Source organism: Galeopterus variegatus, unplaced genomic scaffold, assembly GCF_000696425.1.
Source record: "Galeopterus variegatus unplaced genomic scaffold, G_variegatus-3.0.2 Scaffold7384, whole genome shotgun sequence".
In the NCBI taxonomy this organism is placed as follows: domain Eukaryota; kingdom Metazoa; phylum Chordata; class Mammalia; order Dermoptera; family Cynocephalidae; genus Galeopterus; species Galeopterus variegatus.
Window position 1 is genome coordinate 88,344 of NW_007733495.1, and position 1,826 is coordinate 90,169.

General features: G+C 55.0%; 1 protein-coding gene across 1 annotated transcript in view; it reads left to right on the forward strand.

The window, feature by feature from the left end:
* Positions 1 to 1,826, forward strand: part of CAPN13 (calpain 13) — a gene marked incomplete at its 3' end in the record, with an annotated part of 54,228 nt that overhangs the window by 33,055 nt on the left and 19,347 nt on the right. The window contains exon 7 of the mRNA XM_008591905.1: positions 139 to 224. Within this exon, the coding sequence (XP_008590127.1) occupies positions 139 to 224 (86 nt within the window). The remainder of the gene's footprint in view (positions 1 to 138; positions 225 to 1,826) is intronic.

A 1,826-nucleotide genomic window follows, 5' to 3' on the forward strand; every position in this document is an offset into this window, starting at 1 on the left:
AATTTGTTTCTGGCTGCAGCCAAATGAGGTCAGAAGTTAAATTAGTCCTTGGAGGTAAAACGTAGCTGTGTTCACGGTGCCTCTTTCTGCTGACTTTCGCTGGAGAGCACTGGCAGTCTCCCTTTCTGTTCTTTGCAGATTCAGTACAGAAGGGGCTGGGAAGAATTGATCCGCCTGTGGAACCCCTGGGGCAACACGGAATGGAGAGGGCGCTGGAGGGATGGGTACGGCTTCTGGAAACCTCTCACATCCTACATGGAGAGCCCAGTGTTGAGAGTGCACCTTCCCACAGAAGCAGAGTCTGTCTTGCCTGCTATGGATCTCACCACAGGCCTGTCCAGTTCACACCTATATGTGGCTGTTGGTCCACCTCATGTTCCCACGGTGCCATTTGCCAGGCATCTATTAGACACCTACTGTGTACACTCTATACTAAGTGCACTGTGGTAGGGGTTACTGTGGGGTATACACAGATGACAAGGCCCAGTGTCTGTTCTCCAAATGGTTATAGTCTACACCTAGAATCAACGAAGAGGGCAGGAGGCAGGACAAGAGCCAAGCTCCCACTTGGCAAGAGAGAGAGATGGAGAGAAGGAACCTCATCCCTTGAAGGGATCCCATGGGATTCTGATCCCGATGATGCCACATCATGAGGATGGGAAAAGCTTCATATTTGGGGGGGAGTAGGAGAAACTGAGGCAAAGATCTGGATGATCTTTTTACTCAATCCACTCAGATCCTCAGTCCTACTCTACTGAGTATCCAGTGCCTGCAGTAGCACCTGAGTGTAGTAGGTGTGACTGGAGCTAAGTGGGTCCCAGATGCCCCTGCTGAGCATGTCCCAGTGGGGGCCCAGCTGTGTGCTCAGTGGCATGTCCCAGCTGCCAGAGTCACTGATCCCTGGTCCCCCACCCCCTTGTCGACTGAGAATGAGATGGTGATCCTGGGCAGGACAGAGGGGCAGCGACCGGTTACCTGCTCATCTCTGCGGCCAGCGAAGATGCCCATTGCATTCCTCCAAGGGTCTGGAGACCCATGAAAATTGTCATGGCATGGTGGCCACAGTAGCATTGCCGGTGGGGGTGGGGCTGGGGCCAGGGGCCATGATCTTAGAGGAAATGCAATGTGTTCAGACAAACTGGAGAACAGGACCCAGCAAGCAGTGAAGGTGAAGACGGCAAGTTCTGGGAAGCGATGCCATCAGCAGCATTCCAGGCCCAGCCCAGCCTGCCCAGACCCTGCCTGATGCTCAGGCCAGGCTGCAGCAGGACTGTGAGCCCCAGCAGCCGGCACATGCCTGGCACATGCCTGGCACACATGGGCACTCAGCAAACGCCAGATGAGGGTACACTCGGGCAGAGGGTAGGAGAGTGAGGGAGAGGACACAGCAAATGGACTCCCAGGCTATATCCACCTGTGGCCTCAGATGTCCTCTGGAGGACAGGGCAGCCAAATCCCCCCACAGAGGGGGAGGAACTTGCAGAACCATGAACTGACCCAGCCTGGACACCCTCTTTACTTGCTGCCCCCTCTCGCCCTTTCTCTTGCTCCTGTTCTTCCTCCCCTCCTGGGGTCTCCTTTGCCCTTTCCAATGCAAATCCTAGCAAGCTCTGGCCTTTCCCTGTTCTCCTTCCCAGTCACTACTCTAAGTTGCCAACTATGGCCCAGAGGGTGATGTGATTATCAGAACCCCGATTCAGGGTTGGCTGTCGAGGTGGGAGTGTAGGGAAGGCAAGTGGCAAGATCAGAGTCCCCAGGAAGTGGGGACAGGCAATGAACTCACATGAGTGGGTACTCTGCCCATGTCCCCCTGGCTAAGTATCAGA